The sequence below is a fragment of the Ixodes scapularis genome, unplaced genomic scaffold, assembly GCF_016920785.2.
Source record: "Ixodes scapularis isolate PalLabHiFi unplaced genomic scaffold, ASM1692078v2 PGA_scaffold0__279_contigs__length_252992795, whole genome shotgun sequence".
Lineage (NCBI taxonomy): Eukaryota > Metazoa > Arthropoda > Arachnida > Ixodida > Ixodidae > Ixodes > Ixodes scapularis.
The window spans coordinates 96,707,010-96,729,740 of NW_024609835.1; the positions used below are offsets into that span (position 1 = coordinate 96,707,010).

A 22,731-nucleotide genomic window follows, 5' to 3' on the forward strand; every position below is an offset into this window, starting at 1 on the left:
TGCCATCATTTTGGAGTGACACAAAGTTTTCCCATGTAGCACCAACACACTTTTAGTGTGTTTCGACGGGTTGAAGTGCACTCGCTTGAAGTGCACTAAACTCGCCCGTCCGACAGGGGTATAACAGTTGAACGCGATAGCGTTATCGGGACCCGTTCGCATCGCGTGCTCATTCGCTTCTGATGCTGTTCATGGCAGCGAGCAGGAAGTGCGGCGGACATCGCCTAGTCACTATAGCGTGTCTGGCTCGCAACCGAAGGGCCGTGAGTACGAATACCGCCTAAGATTCGTCAATTTTTTCTTTAAGGCGAATAAATTACTTTATAAAGGAAAATCATTTGAGACATGCGGAGACCTTTGATTCTCATCTCATGTCATGTTTTAATCACTTTTATTTCACGCATGACGTCACTATTCCCGTTTCACGTTAGCGTTGTGCGTTGTTTTAAATTCCCGCGCGAGGTCATGTGGCTGTGATGTCATGACCCTATCGACCAATCAGGATTTTCCCGTCATGACGCCACCGACGACGACGTCGGCTTTTCTGCGACACGAGCTCCTTTTAACGCTCTCTCGTTCAAATTGTGGAATCGGGGCTACCGGAGCGGAGTCTATCGCCGTTTCAATCAGACAGGAGCAGCGCGTCGCGTTGAAAAAGGCAAACGAGCAAGCCAGCAGATAAGAAAGGACGGGCGTGCGTACTTGGCGGTTCTCAGCAGCAGGCGCCGCCTGTTATATGTGTGACGTCGAAATTTTTTGTGACATCGACCTCCAAAATTTTAACCCCCCTTCTATACTTCGTTTCAGCTTCGGTCCAGACGCAGCCAAAGCTACACGCGCGAGCTCCGGGCTTCCAGCATCCCTAGCAAGCACGCGCGCTCGTGCAGTGCAAGCACTGTTCTGGGCCACATGCTCGCGCTTGTAGCATCGGCTGCGTCTGGACAGAAGCTGAAACGGAGAAATACGTAAATCTGCGTCAAAGCAGCTCAAGTAACGGTAATTAAACTCCGGTGCCGTAGCGCACATTTCAAATGGTTCATTGTTGTACTCACTAACCATTTGGGTTGGTTAATTGCGGCTTCACGTGCAATTTGCTTAGTGCAGTTTTGCCTTTCTATGCAGCCTTCAAGACCCGATGTACCATCGGGTTCGAATGAAATGCCAACAGTGACTGAACTTCGAGCCACTACCGGCGCAACTTCCAAGTCTGAGTTGTGTTTGGCGAAGTTCGAACACATCGGAGTAGGGCGCTGCGAGGTTGTACGTCCCACTCCAATGTGTTTGAACCTCGCCAGGCACAACCCGAGCTTGGAAGGTGCGCCGGTGCTGGACCCAAAGCTTCGTCACTCTTCTCGTTTCATTGAAACCCGATGGTACTGTGAGACCACTTGCTTCTGCTTTTTCATCGTACATATTCACATACAACCAGTTTCGCAAAGTACGTGCCTGTGCCTAAAAGAAGTTAAGTTACCGGCTCTGAGGACTTATAGTGAAAATGAAAATGTAATTTTCTAAGACATCTGGCGAGGAAAATGAACCCTTACTCTTTAGGACATTTATTTATTGCTTGATTGAATATCAGGAAATCCTGGTTAAAACTAAGTAAATAAAACAATAATTATCTCCAATGGCATGTAGTGCGACAGCAGATGATCGTTTAGACGCACCTCAATGCATTTTAATTGTAATACAAAATACCTGGCTTGTACGCTACGCCGGTCATTTCAACTTGTTCTTGTAGAAAACAAAGAAAAAAAAATCTTCGATGACGCGAAATGTAGGTTGCATAGTGTTCAGCAGAAAGGCCGTCATAATGGCCGAAGATGTGACGCCAGTTCAAACCATGTCAAGGGCGGATGCAGGTGTTTCCATAGAGGGGGGAGTCCGAGTATCGAATGTATGAGAGCACCCCCCCTCCACACACACACACACATCATTTCCGCTTTGCACCCCCCTAAAATATTACATGCGGGATCAAAAAAAAGAGCGGGGGGAAATCCGGACCCCCCCCCCCCCTCCCCCCTTTGAACCCGCCAGTCGGCGATGCATATTTTTCAAAAGACAATCAGCCGAAAAGCCCCGCGGAACTTCTTACAGCGTCGCGCGCGGCTCACGTATCATCGCAGGCTTCCCATTGCAAAATTTGCCATAAATAGATTATTAATTTGCCCCGCAGGGAGTCGTATGACCCGGCCAGAATCCCTATCGATCCGATACGAGCTTTCACAGCTGATTAGGCACCCTGCTTTGTTTGCCCGAGCGCGTAGGACCCGAGACGAAAGATGAAGAACCGCTTTCTATTTCATTAACCTCGTTCTACTTAGCTCCCATGCGTGACAGTATACAAAGAAATCGGAGAACTTCGCGGGAGCGTCGTCATCGAATCTTTGTCTTGATGTCTTGTCCTCCGCGCAGAAAAGCAGTTACGGACCTCTTCGGAGAGGACGAGCTCATGACCGTCAAGGACGAACTTCTAAAGCAGCGCGAGCTGGAAGGCCTCCTGCCTGAACAAGAGGAATACCTCGACAACATGAACCGCCTGGTTAGAGGCCTCTTTGCTTTATTCCGTGTTCTAATGCGTGAAACATACGTGGACAAAAACCGCGTCGCGCCGCGCCGCGACACTGGGCGGCATAATCATAGCAACCGTCGCCGACGCTGTGAGGTGGTGGCACGGGCGGCACGCTATTCGGCCACGCCATACCTTCAACAACGGCTGATATGGTTACGCCTTAGGTGACGCGACGCGGAGCAATTTTTGCTTAAAAGTGCTTCGCGTTTTGGGCGATGCTAGTACACTCTAACGATGCTACGGCAGCCGCTGTCGTCTTGACATCGTCGTTCTTGTGGACTATGTTTGGAAGCAGCATTTCACGTTTTCTGTTCAAGTTTCCGTCGCGATCTCGTAAGAGTTCTTGAGCAAGCCCGCGAAATAGCGGGTGCCTAAGAGAAAAGTGAACCGCGTTGTATTTCTCACCGCAAAAATGAACTACGGATCGCTGAACGTTCAGTGTCCGCCGAAACGTAGCGCTAGCTGCTGGGTTCGATTTCAAAGTTTCAGAGCTCACCATCCTCGCATTCACAAGTTCTAAGCGAGTTTCAGAAATTTTCAATGATAGAGCCGGGGCCGCTCCCGATAGCAGGCACGGCGCCTGCTATCGGGAGCGGCCCCGGTACATCTGCAGTTGGCTGCCATTTTCTCCCCAAAAATTTTCGAAAATCATGTCTAACTTTTGAGACAGATAACAGTAGGTTGGGAAACTTCGGCACCTGGTCCCATTCGCAAAATATAGTTACTAGAATTTTTGTTTTTTTTTTTTGAGGAGGGGGGGGGGGGGGGGGGGCTAAAGATTTGTAAGTATCTTCTCTGCCTAGCAAATCCGCTATAGCACTATAGTACTATGTTTGTGTGAAAACTGAGCGTTCAGCGATGTTTAGATTACTTTTGAGGTAAGAAAAAAACAAGCTTTTCATTTCTTCAAAACACCAGGTTTTGAAGAATACAGAATACGACATACAGATTATACTAAAAATGAGCAGTACCCAACAAATACAACTTACGAAACAGGTAAAAAAATCGCGTAGCATCTAACTTCCAAATCAAAGGCTATGAATGACACATTTGTCTCCTCACTCTTTTGTGCTCTTTTCGAAAATGTAATTATTTTTTAACATGCATGTGCTTAAAGTAATATGTCGCCGACATATAAATTTTCTATTTTCTTCTGATGCTGTCTTAAAATTGTAGATCAGATGTATACTCCAATGAGGAAACTTGGTCAAACATATGAATGAACTGAAATTAGTATAATGTGTTTATTTATTTATTTATGCATCTACCTACATCACCCGAGGGTATATCGAATTCTTGAAAGTGCCGCCACGAAACAGTGATGCAGACACGTAAATAAATCTTAGGAAAACAAAGACATCCCAGCGTGTGGGTCCTACACAAATAGTACCGTTTTCATGTGAGCGGCGTCTTTTCTTGTTTATTTCTGTGTGGAGCACGCTACAAACCGATTCCTGCATGCTGCTCACAGGAAGTATGTCAGAATGAGCTCAAGGCCACGCAGGCACAGATCGAAGTCATCCAAAAAGAAATCAAGGTTCTGTCGAAGGAGTGTGAAGAGCTGGCACAACTCTATCAAGACAGAGACAACCTTTTGGGTATGTTTCTCTACATTTTCTTCAAACAAGAGAAAAACCAGAGAGTAAACGCGCTCAAACTTGGCCAAACTCTTGGCTTACCTAGTTAGTGCATTCCTATTTCACGAGCCGAAGTTGCTACGTTTGTATCGGGCATCAGCTGGCAACACTATTGGCCCGAGCTTGTAAGAGGGCTCGCTGACCATTAACCAGCAGTCCTATTCGCATATTTGCATTTGACTGTGATCCTAGTGCGCTGCGTCCCCTTGTAACCGACGACCAGACTCGAGATTCTGCAAGGCAGAAGATTCTCCTCGCCATGGGGGAGCAGGAAACGGGGCAACGGTCAACAGGTGGTGTTGCAACGGTGGACAGGGTAGAAGGGGAGAGGAGGAAGCGGGGGAAAAGTGGAAAGCGCGAACTGGTCGTCGGTGTTTAACACACTGGCGCGGTGGCGCCATCCGGGAACACTTCAAACCTGCGCACGGGTACCACCTTGGAACTTTTTCAACCTGTGTCATAGCCTCCTCTATACGGAGAAAGCCTGGCGCGTCGCGTGAAAAGACGGCCGCCGTAAATGGGAAAGGAGGGGCGGAGAAACGGGAGCGGAGAGAACCTTGCCCGCTAGCGCCACAAAAGAGCGAGCGGCCAAACGCAGAAACAATCTTGTTTTTTTTTTTTTCTCTCTTTTCTTGTCGCTATCGCGGAGAGGAGAAACTCAACGTCCACCCTTTCCCGTTTCTCCTTGCGCCCTTTCGAATCGCCGCGCCCGTTTCTCCCGGAGTACGAAAACGACGGTGACGAAAACACAAAAACAAGCGTGGTTCGGGGAGCGGCCGCTCATGACCCAAGCGCTCGCTGTCTAGGTCTGCCCTTTCTGCTCTGCGCTACCATATTGGTCACCGTTCGGCGCGCTCCTCCTCTCCTTTTTCCTGCGGCCGCGCGCTCTATGGCTCCGTCGTCGATGTGCCAGGCTTTCTCCGTATAGAGGAGGCTATGCCTGTGTACATATTTCCATAATTGGAGGTGACACTCGATGTGGAGTTATTAACTCTTTGCCCGGGTATACGTGCTGTTTTTCGAACCAGACACCATCTTCGGCGGATCATCAGGCAGCGAGCTCGAGGGGCAGCTCGCACTCGACCTGGAGAAGCTGCAGATCTGCAAGCAGCAGGTGGACCACACGCACTTCAAGTGGTCTCAGGCCCTGCTCATGGTGCGACAGGCCTGCGCGCAGCTCTCGCGGGCGCTCAAGAAATGGCGAGACTTGGCCTCAATTCCGGAAAGGCAAGTTCCACGTGTGGAAATTTCACATTTTGCCATATATGGACGTTTACGACAGCGGGAACCTAGTCTACCTGGAAATTTCACCTGGTGTCTTCGTTCTAGATGGGAAATTTGGCCAGTGCACTACCACCACTGACCTGGAGTTTTTAACGTGCAACGTGAAGTCACGATCGTGCACAATCTCACACCTGTGTGACGCTCATCCAGAGCAGTGGTTTGGTTGCACCATTATATATCGAGTATTTATTTGTGAGCAACACTTTTGTCAAGCGGGCAACCTTGCTTGAGCTTTCGCAGCTGCGGCGTTGAGCGTCGCGGCTGTCACGCTTTCTTGCCGCGCGAGGGACGTTGAAAACTGCTAAATCGCACGAAAAATCGCATCTATCTGAATCAGGCATGATTACACGGGTGAATGGCGCGCAGCTATTACGCTGGTGACGTTTTATTGGTATCGTAAGAATTGAGTAAGGACTGCAGACGCTACGAAAATTTCTGTAGTGGCACTAAGTTTATAAAGTCAATTTTCGATGGGGTCATTTCAGATTTTATTTTTGTAGCATGGTTAACTAAGATTGTTTAAAAAATAAAATTAATTCTACACGTGCAACGCTTTCTCCGTTCTTGTGAAACGAGTGAAATGGCATTCCAATTAAAGATGGTAGTGTTTGTGTTGTTATTGATGCGTCATAAAAGTGTCTTAGTTTCGAAAAAGTGTAAAAGTGGGCGAAAAAAAAATGTCTGTGTCACCTTAATTTCTTTTTTTTTGGGGGGGGGGGGGGGGGGGGAGGGGGCGGGGACGTTTAGCGGGGCTTCCCCAGGTAGAGCTGTAAAATAAATATAGCCTAAATCGTAACACAGTATTAGCATACACAGTTCTCTATTTAAAAAATACGATAAACGACATTAGGTATGTCTCTATTCGTTTTCTGGTTGTGGTGCAACCATGATTTTGTAATAAAAGTTCACGGGTTGCCTTTTACAGTAATGTGTTGCTCACATGTACTTATTTTCATTTCAAATATACAGGACGCAACTAGGGCTGTAATCGATCAACCTACCCAATAATAGTATACTGCAATAATCTCTGATATTTTTTTTAATTTATTAATTTGTCAAAGTATGTAACGTAATTTAATGTAATCATGAGAACCAATTGGTGAAGTATAGTTTATAATTTATTTTAACTTGACGTTGGTTTTGTTTGTAAAATATAATAATATACAATTATAAAATGAGTTCGCCCTTATCTGATTTTTATTCAAATATAAGTGCCTCACCGACAGCATGTACTAAAAATATTTACCAGAAAGGTAAACTATATTTGCTGCTTCCCATCCTGGTGAATAATATTTATTCTTGTTGGCCTTGCATTTCGTTATTCGCGTTGCTACTGCTAACAGCAAGAGAGTGGGAGATCAGTAACACACCACGATGCTTTTTATGAAAGTCCGCCGTCTAATGTTTTAATAAAATGCACCTTTATAAGTGGATGACGCCTAACTGACATGTTTCAATTACTCCAATAGCACTCAGTAGCTGGCGATTTGAGTGAATAAAAATATTCATATAATATTTTCTGCTCTCTCCTCTACTCCCGCCACCAGCCCGTGATATTTAAATGTATGCCATAACGAACCAACGTAATTAAACTTCTTCGTTGAAATGCACTCTTCCGTCGTCTCTAAGAATACGAACCCAATCGTGTCCCCTTAGTGTATAATGCTACATTCATAATTTAGCTTAAACTTTTATCTATCTCTGAATTTCATAACCACATACTTCATATATTAAAGCTAGCCGTTTAATTGATTTAAAAATGTTGCTCGATGCACAGCCCTAAACGAAAGCCATGTCACAGAAATCACACTCAACGCAATAATCTCAAAAGACTTCTACAGGGAGTACATGGGCATCAAATTAAAGAAGTTAGAAGGAGAGAGAGAAAAAGAAAAAGAACAGCAAATTGGATTTCTTTTAAAAAATAACTTTTAGTTCAAGTGTTTGTGCGTAAGATGATATGTGCGTAGAAAGGTATTCACGCATTAGCATTTTTTACGCACTTTTTATAATTTTGTTTTGTCCATCGCAACTTCCTCAACGCAGTGATTCGTCCTACAGAGTTAAAAGTACATTAAACAGCCATTGCGTCCACCAGTGAAGTTCTAAAGCTGGATTTGGAGTAGGAAAGTAGTAGTAGGGTGATCAAACAAGCAGGAATGGGTACACCGCACTTCCAGGACTTGTGAGATTGTTTAATGTATTTTTACACCCTGGAATATATCACTGCTTCTGGTGCTGGGTAGTTGTCTTTTGCTCCACCCTCTCCTCCTCAGAATATCTACAATTTTAACCATGAGGACAGTCTAATGAGGAACCATCCAAGTTGCACATTTGAGAGTATTACGTTGAGTGTTTCTTGTCACCATACTATTAAAATTTCGCTTGCACATATTCTTGCTTAAAAGTGAGCGGAATCATCATCATTATTCTGTCTCTTTATTGTTCTTATGAACGACCAGAAGTCTGTAATGCGGCACTTGTATATAAAAGTTAAGAAAATAATCATACACAAATTCCCCATGCCAAAATATACATCCACGAATTCATATAAAGAACAAAAATTCATTCGAGTAACTTATACACATCACTAAGACTGAAATAACATATTATGCAATTGTCTTTTGAATTCAACATAGTTATTGGAAATATCTAAGTTTTGATTTCTAGAATTATTGACAGATATCTGCATTCTAGATAAAGGCGGCATTAGGTTGTCTTGAGTATAAAAAGTAAAAGTACTCCTATTCAAAAGAGCCGGAACATTAAAATTAACTTTGCATAGAAGCTTGGAGTCTATATTATTGTGTGCAAAAAACTATATCACGTGTCACCCTCCTGGTGGATAAAACTTGAAGCCCGAATTTAGCAAGAAGTTCAAAATTACAAAAATGTCTTCTGCCAAAATGTCTTTCATAAGCTACGCTTACCAGGCGTCTCTCAACTAGCTCTATTTGTGCTTCATCATGTGCACTAAGAGAATGCCACACTATCGACCCAAATTTTAGCCTAGGCCTGATAAGGGAGCAAAACAAGCGGAGCAAGCAAGCATGGCCCACAAGATGTCGAGTTAGAGCAATCTTACTGTGGTATAAACAATCTGGCTGACGTAATAGATGAACCAAAGCGAACTATCAAAATGCACGCCCAAATTACGAATAAGTGACACTCGTGAAATAATCTTAACGTCAATCGAATACAAATATGACACATGTTCCCGTTTTCTACTCTAAGGCCAAACCTTACTTTTTCAGGTTTAATTATTAAAAGATATGCCATGCACACATCAAGCAAACATGACGCGCCATTCTGAAGAAGCACATAATCATCCCTTGAACGAATTCTGAAAGAAAATTTTTTTGATGCCGTCAGCAAATAGCAACGCATATGAATTAGCTATGCAAGTTTCAATGACATTGATAAAAATCAGAAACAAAAGTGGCCCTAAATTTCCCCGTCTGGAGTGCCCTGTGGCACTCCAGACGGGGAAAAAAAGGATCACAAAAACTGTCTGAAATACGAACGACGCAACGATAGTCACTCAGAGAGTTTTTGAACCAATTTACAAGCACATGAAAAAATACGCTCTGCGATAGCCTATGCAAGAGCAAGGCATGATTAACTATGTCTAACGCCTTGGAGAGATCAAAACAAATCATATCCATCCTGGCCACGACCATGAACGTAGGTTGCCGAATAATCGAGAAAGGTACATAGATTCGTCTCAATTGAGCGTCCCTTACAAAAGCCATGCTGAAAGGCAGTAATGCGTTGATTGAAATAAAAAGACATATGAGCGTGCACTAAAATCTCAAATACCTTTACGAAATGATATGCAAATTCAACATTCTGTTTGACATTACAGTGACAACGAGAAGAGGTACTACTGCGTAAAAGAGACGAGGAACAACCTGAGCGCCGCGCTACAAAACCTGCAGGGATCCCAACGGTACCTGCACAACATCGATTTTCCATACTGCACCCCCAGCGAGATCGAGACGGTCTACAAGGTATTCCCCACTACCAGTTGTACTATATCCGACGGGTGCGCCGTCTTCACTGGCGGGATAGTTGAACACGCACAAGATTCTCCTAATGGGACAAGCTCACGCCACTGGCGACCAAAGTTTAAACTTCGAGGTCGCGTTTACGTATACCTGTGTCGAAGCGTGAGCGCAAGAAACGGGGTTAAGCTAAAACTGTGGTCTTTTTAGAGCACGATGAAATAATATTCTTGGTCGTCAGAAACAGAGTACAGACAATTCACCGTTCGACCCAATGGGGTCGCGCAGAATAAAACAGGCGAACGTTTCGTCATTCTAAAGAAAATGGTGGAAGGATGCGGTAAACATTGTTTTTTTGGAAAGTCATGAAAAGATATTAGGGTTATCGTCCTTTTGCGACCGCGCTGTTATCAAAATTGCTGCACTTTCGCAGACGTCTAGGGTGGTTTCATCTGAATTCGACCGAATTTGTCCGGAGGGAGAGGTCTTGAGGTATTTTGAAATATATATAATAGCTTTATTCCTCCAATAAACTAAGCTATACTTTAAAAATTAGAACAAAACAATTTCACCCACACACACGCACACACACACTCACACACACACACACGCACACGTACACCCACACACACACACAGACAAAAAGAAAAAGAAATTCCGAAGTGCCAGAAGGTAAAATGTGTCAAAAACTCAATTTTATTTTTTTTTTCTCAACTTTGGACGTTATTTTGAGACTGTTGGCCTCACTCTAGCGGCTTACGCAAGCAAAGCAGCAGGAGCAAGGCTACGGGTGCGAAAAGGCGCCCGCGCGATTTTTTCGTCTCTTATCATAGCCCCAACCTTGTACCAGTTGCATGAGGGTGCCTTTAGCGCACTACTACGCTTCTCACGCGATCAAAGTATTTCTAATTTTTTTTTTTTTTGATTTTGTGGTTTTCGATGACTCTCAGAAACTTTCTAATTAGAACCATGTGCCTATTTTACTAATTAAGAAGTTAATTAACACATTTTACTTAATTAGGCGACTGACATTTATTATTATCCCCATATACTATGTCTCCCTGGCCCAGGGTGTAAGATAGACAAGTGGGGAAACGGCCCATCGAAGCCTACCGCAGCGCCGTGACCGGATTGTGTACTCGTCTGCTTGCGGGTATCCCCGACTTGCGACAGATGGCGCTGTGGCGAGAGGAAAAAAATCGGAATCGGATTTTTATGGAACTCTATGGGGAGAGTGCGCAAAATAAACCGAGAGCGCGACAGTCCTCCATTGAAAATTCACGAGAAACCATCTCCGTCAGTTTAGCAGGTCACCATCGGTCGCCCACCCGAAGTGAGAGTTCGCGGTGTTCCACATAGATGGAGCCACAGAAAAAGAGAAAACCGAAGGGGACGCAATCCGGTCGCTCATTTGGCTCTTGTTTCCCCACCTGTCTATCGTACACCCTGCCCTGGCCGCATAACTCACCTGCACAAACCGCATAAGTGTAGCCTTCACGTCTTTTCTTTAAAAATTAGTGTCACTCTTAGATAAAAAGAACGCCCTGTGGTGTGACAATTATGTTTTCTACGTATGAATGCACGGTCTAGGAATTTTTTGCACAAACTTGAACTGTTTGAACAATGTAGATCATATTTTACTTTGTTTTAAGTTTGCATAAATCACTTCGGCTCATAAGTTCCTTGAGGTTTGGTTTGAGGAGTTTTTAAGTTGGACGAACCATGGAGATAAAATTAGATGTGATATATCACGTTCAATTGGTATACTGAATAAGATCAGACACTTGTTACCAAACTGGCCTAAACTGCAGCTTTACTACACTCTTGTGTATCCCCGCCTACAGCATTGTCTTTTAGTTTAGGGAACCACGACGAAAGCAAACATTGAAAAGGTTTTTCTTTTACAAAAGAAGGCCGTTAGGTTCATAGATAATTTAGGGTATATTCAGCATACATCGCCCACATTCGAAAAATACAAGCTATTACCCATCAGACATGTTTTTTCTATTAAATTAGCGAACATTATATTTGACGAGATAAAGCGGGATGAGACCTCTTTCTTCAAAGCCTACCTTCATAAGCCTGCCGATTACACTCTTAGACACACCTTTTACTTCAAACAAAACGTTAGAACAAACTATGGAACTCAAACACTTCATTATCAAATTGCTGACTTACCAAATAATCACGCAAATATAGTTCAAACGGTACACAACTGTAGCAATCTCCAGATGTTTAGGAAAATGATCAATGTATATTTTCTTTCAATCGAATAATATGCACCTGCCACTTGTGCCATTAGTTCAAATGTGTAAATGTGATCAATTATATTATATGTAACAGTGTTTGTTCTTTTTCACTCAACTTTGTGACTCTTCAAATGTTTTCATCTGTAAACTTATTTTGATGTGAATTAGGTAATTGATTGGATACATGGTTTTGCGCAAAAAGGACGGACACAAGATAGACAAACAAACACGAGCGCACCCTCTTGTGTCCGTCCTTTTTGCGCAAAACCATGTATCTAAACGTTCACCAACTTGCCCAAGAACAAACTATTTTTTAGGTAATTGATGTTCGTTTCTTTTCGGTATCCTTAGAGGTACGTGCCGAGTGCTGTAATGGGGGCTGGTGGCCACGTCAAATGACTTCGCGTCTTCTTTTGCCGCAGCCTCCCAGACATATGGATGTCGAAATAAATTTATTATTATTATTATTATTATTATTATTATTATTATTATTATTATTATTATTATTATTATTATTATTATACAAAGCTGAGCTGACAAAAAAAATACCCGCTGATATCGCATTGTAGAAACGCTAAATGTTACGAGTAATCTATCTGCATTAATAGAATATGCACATGTAAACGTATCTGCAACACTCTCCCTTGTGTTCACGTGGAGCTTTTACAAAAAAAAATGTATGTCGTTTGCCCAGATAGTTTACAAAGTTACATATCTGTGTTCTTTAGCTTGCGAGACACCATATACTGTACACTCTAAAAAATACCTGCGCCTCTACTTACCAGCAAAACACTCAAAGAGCCAATCTATTCAATTTACGAAATCAGCTCAGCGAATGTTGAGGCGGAACGTCCGTTTAGACCTAAAAAGGAAGTCTGCACTGTGACATTCCCCAATGCAAAGCGTCATGTTTGCATTGCGTAATGTCACAGCGCAGACTTCATTTTTAGGTCTAAGCAGATGTTCCCCCTCGTCATTCGTTGAGACGATTTGGTAGATCGCAAAGACTGGCTCTTCGAGTGTTTTGAGAGTAAGTAGAGGCGCAGGCGTTTTTGAGAGAGTAGGCACTAAAATACCGATCGTGCAGTTTGCGAAAGACACACTTTTCCGTTTTCAAGTCGCCACACGCGTGAGATGCGGATTCCCTCTTAAGCCGGTATGTACCTCCATTCGGCCCTCTTGGTTATGCAAAAAAAATTTACGTTCCCTTTCTTCTTTTTTTTTTTTTTTGAGCTTGACTTTTTTTTTTATTATTTAACATTTTTTTCTAATTCTAAAATTTTGTCCGTCTGTGCGTTTCTCGCTAAATGTAGTGGGGAAATTAATATCACGAATCCTATGCACGAATTCAGTTTCTCAGCTAATTTAGCGGGAAAATTGATGTCGCGTACGTGACCTGACGTTACGGGACATACAGACCGATTCAGTTTCCCCGCTAAATTTAGCGGAGGAATTCAATTAATTTTATTTACTCCCATAATACAAAATGGGCGATGGAGGCAGGAGAAAAAGCTACAGAAATGCAGCTTGACGAAGCCCCTGCCCCCTACAGGTAGATCGGTCAGCGGGATATAATTACATCATTTGAAACAAAACAAAAAAGAACATTTATGCACCGCACATCGAAGTCACGTGATCAGCCTTGTATGCGTTACTAAAAAAATGTAAACGATTACAATTACAATTATACTTTATTGAAAAATGTAACTGACTACAGACATCAACTACTGCATCACAAAAGTAATTAAAAAATTACCAGAAAATAATCGATTACTTTTGACGTTACCTTTTAACTTGTTATTTCGAAATCAAAAATGCATACACATGTTCAAAATGGTTACATTATGTTTTTTTCTCATTCACATCCTGTCAAGCTTGAACATCAGTTGTCGTTCGAGGTTCTCATCAGTCATCTTACCACAACCCATACATATATTTTTTTTCTTAAATTATGGAGTAGACATGACTTTTCTTCCCACAAGTTTGGTCGAATTTAAATTAAACCACCCCTAATATAATTAACCTACAGTAAAAACCCACTGCATCTTCCAAACTTATCAAATAGTACGAGGTATGTTGCCAGATGATAAAATTCGCGACCGGATTTTGAAAATCTGGTTAAATTCCAGAGCCCTTTTTTGTCCTGGTTAGTGAACCACTACACCAGGCGAAATCTGCTTAAATCTGCGGAAAAAATGCTTCGCAGCCCTAGGCAACTAAAAGCAATGCCAATGCCGGGTTAAAAAAAAAAAAAAAAAAAAGAACAATGTAAAGTTGTTTACATAAAACCCATCGGCTAGGGAGTACACATGATGGGAGCATCATTATATGTTCTAATCGGTCCGATGGCCGATTAAAATCATAACTTAAACCATGATTTATATATTTTTCTCTCTTTCCATCTTACTTTCGGTGCCTGTGGCTCACGCTATTAGTAATTTCTCTGTTCTCGTTAAGTATACTGTGAATGCCCGACATTCCGTGAGCACGAAGGAATTACCACAAGGTCCATCGGAACCAATGCGTAAACCAAAGCATCTGTACACGCACAGGTTACTGAATGTCGCAATCGGCGTCATAGGTAATAAGTGACACCGATGCTTCACACTCCCTTTGATTTCTCCCGCAGGCTGTCACCTACATCTTCACGGACATGAAGACGCCAGACCGATACGAACACGCGCTGAACTGCTACCACACAACGTACAGAAGAGCGGGGGCATTGAAGCAGTGGATAGAGCTGGTAAGCAACGGCTTTCTTTTTGTTTTTACCTCGTTAAAAAAAAATAGGAATAAAAAGTTGAGGACTTTATAACCAAATTAACTGCGCCGCGTTTTACGCATTGGATATGTGCAGCCAACAGCGGCTTCCTGAATTGGGCGCGTCAACAGAAAATAGCAGTGTCGTTGCAAGAGAGAATAAAATACCCTATACGATTGGAGTATCCCGATTTTCTTGTGGGCGCCGAAATGTTGGTGCTTAGTCCAAAGCCGAGCGCATTTGGCAATATTTACGATTAGAATATGCGACTTCCTCGGCCTTAGGTACGGTAGGGGAAAGCTCAGGCGATATTGGGAACTTTAGCAAACCGTTACCGTGCTCCGCGTACCGTACTATCGAATCCTTTGAAGCTTTTTTTTTTTTTTTTTTTTTAAGTGCGCACCCCGCGGTCACTGTATCACCCGGGCGCGCACCTAAAGCATGCTTCAAAAGGCTCCGGCAGTATGCGTACGCGGAACATGGTAACAGTCTGCTAAAGGTCCCTATTGTTTCGTTATGTGGCGGAAATTTTTAACGTTTCTGAAAGACAGCAAATCGTTTCCTGCGATTTTTCAGATAAAGATTCAGATAACTGGCAACAATGTGATTTTTAAGCAGCACCAAGATGGATGAAGCATAAAGTTATTATAATGTACGCTAGAGGTTCACCTGACTTAGTGTGCTGCGGCAAATTGAAGCAGAAAGCAACCCGTCGGAAATGGACTTCCGGTAATGCATTTCTTTGGGGAAAAGCGAGAGCATTTTGTCCCCGCGCTTTATTATAGAAGCAAATATACCGAATATTTCGTACGTGCTAGGTAGATTTGAACATTTCTCAGTCACGCAGACGAAATAATTGGCCAGTTACGGCGTTTCTATTTTAACCTTGTGGCATAAAAAAATGATGCTAAACGGCTTCGAACGTGTATTTCTGTGCACTGTGGACGCTGTTTCCGCGAACACGGCGTGGGCGCTTTCCAGCATGGGGGATATACGTGCCAAACGAACGAAGGGCATCTGGAAAACCAAGGGAGACGGCAAGAACTACGCAGTGACACTAGATAACTAACTCCTTGTGCACGCAGACGATCAAATTGAATTGGAAGCCACGTAATGTAGTCCAATTTGCAACAAATAAGTACCACCTTATTCTTTCTGCTCATGAATATGCGCGAGAATGCGCGAGAAATTTCGACCGCACGGTCGAAATTTTTCAAAGTAGGGAAAAGTCAGAGAACAGGCGCCCGATAAACGCGTCCCGACATAGGAAATAATAAAAAGGCGCACCTTTCATAGCCCCCGTACTTTATTCTTTACGTTTCGAATGTTCTTAACCGCTCGTAAAGATGTACGACTGAGTCATTTTCATATAGTGACAGGACGGGCATATTAAAAATGTATAAGCACCACCGAAATGCTGGCGAACCTTGATCGCACTCTACATTCTTTTCGATTGTTATTTTGCTTAAAATCGCCGCTCGTTTTTACATACCTGCCATGGAACAGAGGTTTGTGCCTAACATATAGCAAAGTTTAACATCGTTCATTGGTAAAGAAAGATGCTGTATCTAAAGCAGTTACATTTTCACAATGTTAACAAAGGTACATACTATTCGGCACGACCCCAAATAACGAAGGTTATTTATGTTATTTTCCGCCGAAGAGACAAAATGCACGCGCGTTTTCCCATAGGAATTCACAAGAGCACTGCAAAACTACACTCTTAGAAAAAAGGGTCAGCATAGTCCTCCCTAAAGGGAGGAACGCTCTTGACACATATGTTCCTTCAGAAAGGGAGAAACTTTCGTCCCTTAAGCAGGGGAGGAAAAGTTCCTCCGTCGACTGCATCTCATTATGGCGGCCACGAATCGAGCAAATCGAGCTCGGTAAGGCTTAACGAGAACACTAAGTCTATTGCACGAAGCGAGAGGAGCAGGAAATAAAAACGTAACACGAGCTTCGGAAATAAACTGTATTTATTTCCGAAGTTTCTTTACCCCTGCAGGTAAAGAAACTTACGTTTCGAAAGGATGCAGTCACTCAGTCTTCTCATCGTCAGCACTGCGATGTTCAACGGAGACAACCGGCACTCAGTTCGCGCTTTATGTCCTACCTTTGCTATTCCTCGAGCCACAATTCCTTCGTCAACCGTTGCGTCAACCGCACATCACGGAGGAGTGAAAATCATTCGCCCGCAAAACCAAAAGCCACTCTCAAAAAAAAGCAAATCCGAAGCAACCTCTTGGCTTATCTCAGCACGGTAACACGAAATTATGGCGTAGCCGCGTAGCGTAAAAGGATGTTAAATCGCTTGCCACCAGATGGCAGGGTCAAGCAGAGTAATCGCACGTAGCTAGGCTAGGTGGCGCTAGGTACCGCCCAATTCATGTTTTTACAAAAAAATATTTTTATTTCCTTACGCCACAATTGCGTTTCCTTTTCTTCGGGATCTCTAACACATGTAGACACGTTACGCACACCACAAACATCAGGTCAACACATATTGAACGCATACACAGGCATCGCACATACAAACATCAATACAACAGCACACTACCCCGATCACTACTACCGAGGCCTGCGTTTCCGTCTTTTATAGTGGTCGTTTTGAACGTACGGAATTTTTCGGTGACTCCCTAAGCAAAAAAAAAAATATTCCGAACATGTTCATTTTTTTCCAGCAATGTCATACATCTGAGGCTATTTTTAATGGCTCAGGGGATGAATCTCTTATTAAAAAGAAGACGCTCGATCATGCCATAATTATTTGAAAGCCAATAAATCGAGCCGCTCCAATGTGGTTCCAAGCCATGAGTTTGTTTTCCCGCATGGCCCTTCGCAGCCAGTATTTATATTGTAGTGTTCGTTTTTCTATTTGTGCTGTTCGCGCAAAGCTGCAATTGCCGTCTTGAATTAATCTCTGTAGAGCGGATATCCACTCAGCTGGAAGTGATGCTTAACGGGCACAGAAATCGCTTTTCGATCAACTTGAATGCAGTCAAAGCCGCGACTTGCGACAACTGTTAAGTGTACGGAGCTGCGCCGTTGCGAGCTCGAAAACGTCTAGCGCTCATCCCAGCGCGCCACTTAGAGGGCAGTTTCTACAGGAACCGTAATATATTTAAAGAGTAAGGATAGCGTTTTTTTTTTTTTTTTTTTCGATTTTGCCTGTCTTCTTTTTTTTTATGCTAAACTTCCATTATAAATATACGTACTTTCCGTTATACTTTCATAGTGTTGTCTTTTCCCCAGAGCGCAATCGCTCTCGGGGACCGACAGTCACATTGGCCACTGTACGATAGGAGCTTACCGTTCAGACCAGCGTTCCAACATGACTATCCACACGTCGATCGACTGCACCTAATCCCTCAAGTGGTTTTAAACTCTTTAATGTAAAGCGGAATGTCATCCTGCGACACCCCGGCCCCTCCGATAACGGCGCGACCAGCGGCATCAATGCCCGACAGTTTACGTCATCTCATCTTGTTGTTACACCACTGACACGCGAACACACGGTCACATCGGCGATAATTCCAGTCTTCTGTTCACAACCCACAACACTGCCATCACGACGTCGCTGACACGGAGAAATACAGAACCATGTTGACGATGTTGCTGACACGCAGAAGAATCACGTTGAACGCCGGTTGGCACTCGGCACGGGACAACGGAACCGAACTCAGCACGGAGAAACCCAGGCAGCCGGCAGGAAAACCTGCCTTCCTTGGACGCAGTTCCCGCGATTTCCATAACGTCGAAAACGTCGAAACAGTTCCTCGTGGTTTCGCTGCTGTAGTTCCGCGTGCGTCCCGCAAATTGGAGACGGCCGTCTTACCCAGTGTATGTAGCGCTGCTGGCACTGCTCCGGAACTTCGCTGTTTCTAGCGGCTTCGTTAGCTCGTTTGATAAAATTAGTGGTAAAAACGTCAATGCAACCGAAATGTTCTGCACGTTTGGACTAGAAGACGAAATTACAGGCGGCCTTCGCTGCCGCTGAAGCTCAATCAACTCAGCATTAATTTATTAAACAACGTGCGCGATGTGCTCGAAAACGAAACCGAAAGAAGATGGGTCGGGAGGGCGAAAGCTTTCTCCGGTCTGCCTGGAGGAGGAAAACGTCTCGGAGAATAATAAGGACTTTAATTTTCCTTTCATCGGTCTGGGTTTGTTTATGTGTGTTTTGGTAAACAAAAATAAAAAAAAACTTTACAAAAAAAAAAAAAAAAAAAAAAAAAACACTTTTCTGGGGATCGAACCGATGACCACACGGTCAGTAGCGCGATGTTCTACCCCTGCGCCAACTGAACAAGGAGGAACTCGCCCTCCTCCTTTCATCTGGACTGCCGTTCCTCCCTTCTCTGGGCAACTTGTCCGCAACAAGGAGGAATAGTCGCTTTTGCTACCTTTCTCCTCCCTTTTTTCTTAGAGTGTAGGCTGCAAAACTAGCTTCTAACCATCGACAACGCTTGAACGTCTCGTGCACCTGGAGCGCGCGCGCAGCCAAAGCACGGTGGAAGGCATGGGGCGTGTTCTAGAGGCATAAGCGTTCAAAAGACACGCCCTGCCGTTTTCATTCTGCCAGTGACTATCGTAAACATAACGACACGCAAATTGAAGCAGTCATGCTTCAATTTGCCTCCCAAGCGTCGGATAGACACTAGCGCCAGTTGAACCTCTAGCGTACATTTTAACAACTCTATGGGCTGAAGGCGTCGTTGCTCTGAAGAGTAACTTGGTGTGTGGCTTTAGGCATTACATAGTGGAATGTCCACGGGGGTGTATGGATCTTTCCACAATGTAGTCACTGACGAGGTGAGAAGGTAAGGAGCTCGCGCCTCTACAGTGCGAGCTTCTAACCATCAACAACGCTTGAACGTCTCGTGCACCTGGAGCGCGCGCGCAGCCAAAGCACGGTGGAAGGCATGGGGCGCGTACTAGAGGCATAAGCGTTCAAAAGACACGCCCTGCCGTTTTCATTCTGCCAGTGACTATCGTAAACATAACGACACGCAAACTATGGTTGATTAAACTTGACATTCGGATTCCGATTCATACTCTACGTACTTGTAAAGGTTCATGTAGTTTCATGCAATAAAAAAAAAGGGGGTGAATGGTCGAACAGGTTTACGGCCAGCTTTCGTTAATCAACTCTAAGGAGTTGATTATTATATATCTAAGGCGTTTTCATTAACTAGTGCGAATAAGTTTAAAAAAGTACATTGGAAAATAACAAATGATTCCTTCGGGCAGACGTCAGTGTAGGAATGAAAAGTGATAATTAGGAACCTAATTACCTAAGCTTCCCTAATATTTTTTGTGCGTTTGCTTTATCCGGCACATTCCAATCAGAGATTTGTTGCTAGTCGTCTAATTGTGCCGTAGAAGTACTTCGAAGTCGTGTCAACTAAATTTTTCTTCGCGCCATTCGATGGCAAAATTGGCCTCCGCCATTCCAAAACTAAAGAGAAACAAGCGCCAAACGCTTAGTGCCCGAGGAGACATCGGAGCGTGGCGCGCCTTTCCACGACCACTTGACCTTAGATAACGGGCCGCTGCCGGATCGGTTCGCGATGATTCGTCACACGTCGCTTACGCGTGGGACATGCACCGCCCTTTTCGACTTTAGTTTTGGTTTCCTAGCGGTTTAGCTGTTACAGCTGTTTGAGTTTCGCCGACTGAATAATTTTACTCCGGGCAGCAAATCGATAACGTTATCCCAAACGAATATATATATATTTTTTTCTTCAATTCAATGCCCCATTTTTATTATTATTATTATTCCCAATCGTTGGTGAAACACCCTGCAATGCTTTTCTAATAAACTTTTATAAAAAAAAAAGAGAGATACATTCGTAAACACGATGACTTGCAGGAATTTTATATGCGTAATATTCAACGGCATGTGCATAGAGACCACGATGATGATGAAAGAACGTACATCTCCTGAACCCTGGTACTGCTCAACTTATCCGCCTCTAGTTGATAAGTATACCTCTGCCAACACGTTGTATTGCTAAAGTATATTCTTTAACGAACTCCTGTAAGGATTACGCAAAATCGTGGTATTTGCGACGCACTCTCCATGCTCGATGCTTTTGCGTTGGCTTAGGTGATCAACAACGTCATCAACCACGACCTCGACATTCTGGAAGAACGATGCCACGAAAAATTCGCCCAACTTCGGAAGGAGAGGGTACGCCTGATACAACAGAGGATGAAGAACAACACGGGCAAGGACCTAACCCTCGTAAACGGTAAGAGCACGGAATATACTATAATTAAGAGACTTATACAAATATATTCGAATTTTATTCGTGCATTTCTATTGTTCGTACGGATGCTGAGATTGATATCAATTTTTCGAGTTATCAAGTCGAATGAAGTGCTTCCTTCAGTGCTTTCTTCACAAGTGCATACTTCACTTGGGGCATAATTCATCAGAGAACTCGCGTACGGTGGAATAATGGAGTTCCAAAAATCGCGACATCCTGGAGTCACCACCAGCTTAAGAAATATTCGCAGCGACATTTATAGCTCAAGTCCCGTAATGCATGTATCGAAGTATTAAAGGTGCGATCGATTAAAATCGCTTAGAAGACATTAAACCGTCGTTTCGGGGAGTGAAGAGCCTTTCCATTTCCCCGGTACATTGAGCGAGGAAACTGCGTGCATCGGTCACGTGGCATCAATTTCCCCGCTAAGTTATTCCGGGAAACAAAATCGCAGTATATCAGGTGACGTCGATTTCCCTGCTATATTTAGTCGGGAAATAGTATTGATGTGTCACGTGTCGCAGGTCACGTGACGTCACTTCCCAACTAAATTTAGCGGGGAACTTGAAGGTATTTATGTGACATGACATCGATTTTTCCGCCAAGTTTAGCGGGGTAAGTTAGTTGGCGTAAGAGCACGTGGCTCGACGTCACGTGCCATAAATTTCCCGCTAAATTTAACGGGGCCAGTTAATTGGTGTATGGGTCACGTTGCGTCAATTTTCCCGCTAAATTTAGCTGGGAAAGTGAATTAATGTACAGGTCACATGACACCGACTTTCTCGCCGACTTTGGCGGGTAAACTTAATTGGAGTATAAGATCACATGACGCCAGTTCAGGTAGCATCAATTGACGTCACGTGACCTAAACAACAAATTAGATTGCCCGCTAAATTTAGCGAGAAATGCGCGGACGGACGGACCAAATTTTGGGATTGAGGGAACACATGGCCTGGCTCATTATGTTCACGGTTCTTGCTTCGCTGTTCAGTGTTCTTGGCGTATCTCGCTGACTGAGACGATTCTGAACCCTTTCAGTGGGTTTCGATTTAATCCCTACCTCTCCCAACTGTGCTGCTGATTGTATTTTTACATGTTGAGCTAAGTTTTGTTTCGTAATAACACCTGACGACGGCACGTGGAATGTTTTGTTTAGGGGACTTCTGTCTCGGGTTTCTCTTTCGACGTCGTTCCTGAAAGGCGAATCTTCGCCCTTCAGCCTCGCCCTTCGTGGCGACCACCGAGAAATCAGTAATGCACTAATTTATTAACAAACTAGATAGGAAACTCCTAGTTCCAAATAAAAGAAGCGTCGGTTAAGGCTGCACGAAAGGAGTCACCCCAGGGTGCGAGGCCGGGGAGCCGCTTTGCATAGTGCCATCTCAAAAAGTAGTTGGAGAAAACTATCCTAGGCTGGATGCATGTAGACATCAATTAGCTTTGAGCTCATAGATCAGTGCATCCTCGATAAATAAATATTCTTCATAAAGCCAGCTACAACTTTTTTAGGATAAAAATTTCTGCTCCACATTAACAAAAAACAAAAAAAAACACGGACTTTAGAGGGTTATGTTGCCTGTGCAAAAACGACAAACCAGTGTAAAACCTTTCGTGCCTGTGTTGGCGTTCCCGGTTGTTTCTTTTTTGTGTTATTGGCGGGTGACGAAGCGATTCGGTGTGTACAGGGTTTTCGATTTTAATTCGAACAGATTTCTTCTTTTACAAAAAGGGGGTGAAAGTTCGACAAGTGCTTTCTTCCCAATGTATTTATCAGGTTCGGCGGACATTAGATGAGGGGGCACTTGTCATGGTACGCAAGTTTACTAATTAACAAAATCAGTTCGATAACTTTTTAATGGCTGGTTTTAGGGGTCATGTTGCAATTTTAGTGTTGACGGAAGCTTAATTAGAGGCCAGGCGAATCAAAATAGCTTGCAAAAATGCAATGTTTT

General features: G+C 43.6%; 1 protein-coding gene across 1 annotated transcript in view; it reads left to right on the forward strand.

Annotated features, from left to right (window-relative positions):
* Positions 1-22,731, forward strand: part of LOC120850791 — a 60,615-nt gene that overhangs the window by 32,449 nt on the left and 5,435 nt on the right. Inside the window, exons 5-10 of the mRNA XM_040223462.3 lie at positions 2,416-2,542; positions 4,044-4,170; positions 5,238-5,436; positions 9,359-9,503; positions 14,376-14,489; positions 20,617-20,761. Coding sequence (XP_040079396.2) covers positions 2,416-2,542; positions 4,044-4,170; positions 5,238-5,436; positions 9,359-9,503; positions 14,376-14,489; positions 20,617-20,761 — 857 coding nt within the window. The remainder of the gene's footprint in view (positions 1-2,415; positions 2,543-4,043; positions 4,171-5,237; positions 5,437-9,358; positions 9,504-14,375; positions 14,490-20,616; positions 20,762-22,731) is intronic.